The sequence below is a fragment of the Pteropus alecto genome, unplaced genomic scaffold (genome assembly GCF_000325575.1).
Source record: "Pteropus alecto unplaced genomic scaffold, ASM32557v1 scaffold354, whole genome shotgun sequence".
NCBI lineage: Eukaryota > Metazoa > Chordata > Mammalia > Chiroptera > Pteropodidae > Pteropus > Pteropus alecto.
The window spans coordinates 477,695-479,066 of record NW_006435759.1 but is presented as its reverse complement, the minus strand read 5'-3'; the positions used below and the strand labels follow the sequence as shown (position 1 = coordinate 479,066).

At 49.8% G+C, this 1,372-nt stretch overlaps 1 protein-coding gene across 1 annotated transcript in view; it reads left to right on the top strand.

Annotated features, from left to right (window-relative positions):
* SCN10A (sodium voltage-gated channel alpha subunit 10) overlaps positions 1–1,372 on the top strand; it is a 79,442-nt gene that overhangs the window by 55,015 nt on the left and 23,055 nt on the right. Inside the window, exon 18 of the mRNA XM_015588509.1 lies at positions 628–751. Coding sequence (XP_015443995.1) covers positions 628–751 — 124 coding nt within the window. The remainder of the gene's footprint in view (positions 1–627; positions 752–1,372) is intronic.

Genomic DNA, 1,372 nt, shown 5'->3' with positions numbered 1-1,372 from the left:
TGCTGAGCTTTCTAAGGACTCCCTGGGCTAGTTTTTTCTACTCGATGTTTTCAGTACACAGCTGCTGGGTATTGGTTTGGTTTTGGTTTTGTTTTTTGTTTTTTTTTTCTGCCTGTGACCCTGACCAGGCAGAGAGGGGTCTGACAGTGACAGATGGGGACGCACCCCACCATTTGGGTCCATTAGCCAAGCTATCAGGTTTACTAATATGAGAGCAGCTTCAGCTCCTAATTGAATTCATCTGGAGACATTACAGGGCTGGAGCTGCCAGGAGGGCAGCAGAGCCCCTGCAGCATTGCTCCGTGATTAAATATTCAAGCTCAGTGAATGCTCAGAGTCTTTATGGGTATAATTACGGTGTCTCGGGCCATCGCCAGCTCTCCATCAGGGGCCTGGAGGTTTAAAGCCTTGCATAGCTAAAGCTCTGGGGTTCCATAGAGAGCATCACTGTTCTGGGCCTCAGCTGGCAAGGCACCAAAGACACAAGGGACACCATGGTGGGTCCAGCCCTGAGGGGCTCTCCCAGCATCTCAGAGCTCTTGGCCAGTCAGATGTGCAGTGACCACATACAGACTCACTAGGCCGCTCAGAGAGCTGAGTTGACTGCCCTGGGCTTCTGCCCTGCAGGCAGTGCGTGACACGAGCTCCTCAGAAGGCAGCACAGTGGACTTCTTGGATCCTGAGGAGATCCTGAAGAAGATCCCTGAGCTGGCAGATGACCTTGAAGAACCAGATGACTGCTTCACAGAAGGTAAAGTGGCGGCCACAGACCTCCTCACATTAATATTAATTAGCACCAGAATCCAGTTCAGCAAACACTATTCTGGGCACCTTTGTGTCCAGGGCCCCAGTCTGGGGTCCACAGGAGACAGGACCCCTTGCTGCCTCATTCCCAGGCTTGAGGGGCCAGCATCAAACACAAATGCCACAACTCACAGCAGCCTTGGGATGGGGTCTGCATCTCATGCCACAGCAGACACGGCAGACAGATGTCGTGCCCTCTTCATCGCTTTTGAAAACATGTCACTCGGTATAAACCAAGTTCTTGAGGTTGAAGAGGGGAAAGGAGTCACTACCATAAACGCTCTTTATTCGGGACAGAAATGACCCAGACGAGGGCCATGGCGAGTCTGTGTCCTTCGATCTACGTGTAACTCTGGAAGGCAGAAACTGTACCTTACCCTTCTTTTTCCTCAGTGTTTAGAACAATGAGGCAAGTTATGCTCTCAATAGATATTTGTGCAATAAATGAAGAAATACATAGTTCATACTATAAAACCATGGCCTCAATAACAAAAAGATTACACTTTTTTAAAAAACCAAACACTTCCTGTTTCCAGTACCACGTGACCCTGGGCTGGGCTGGACCCAT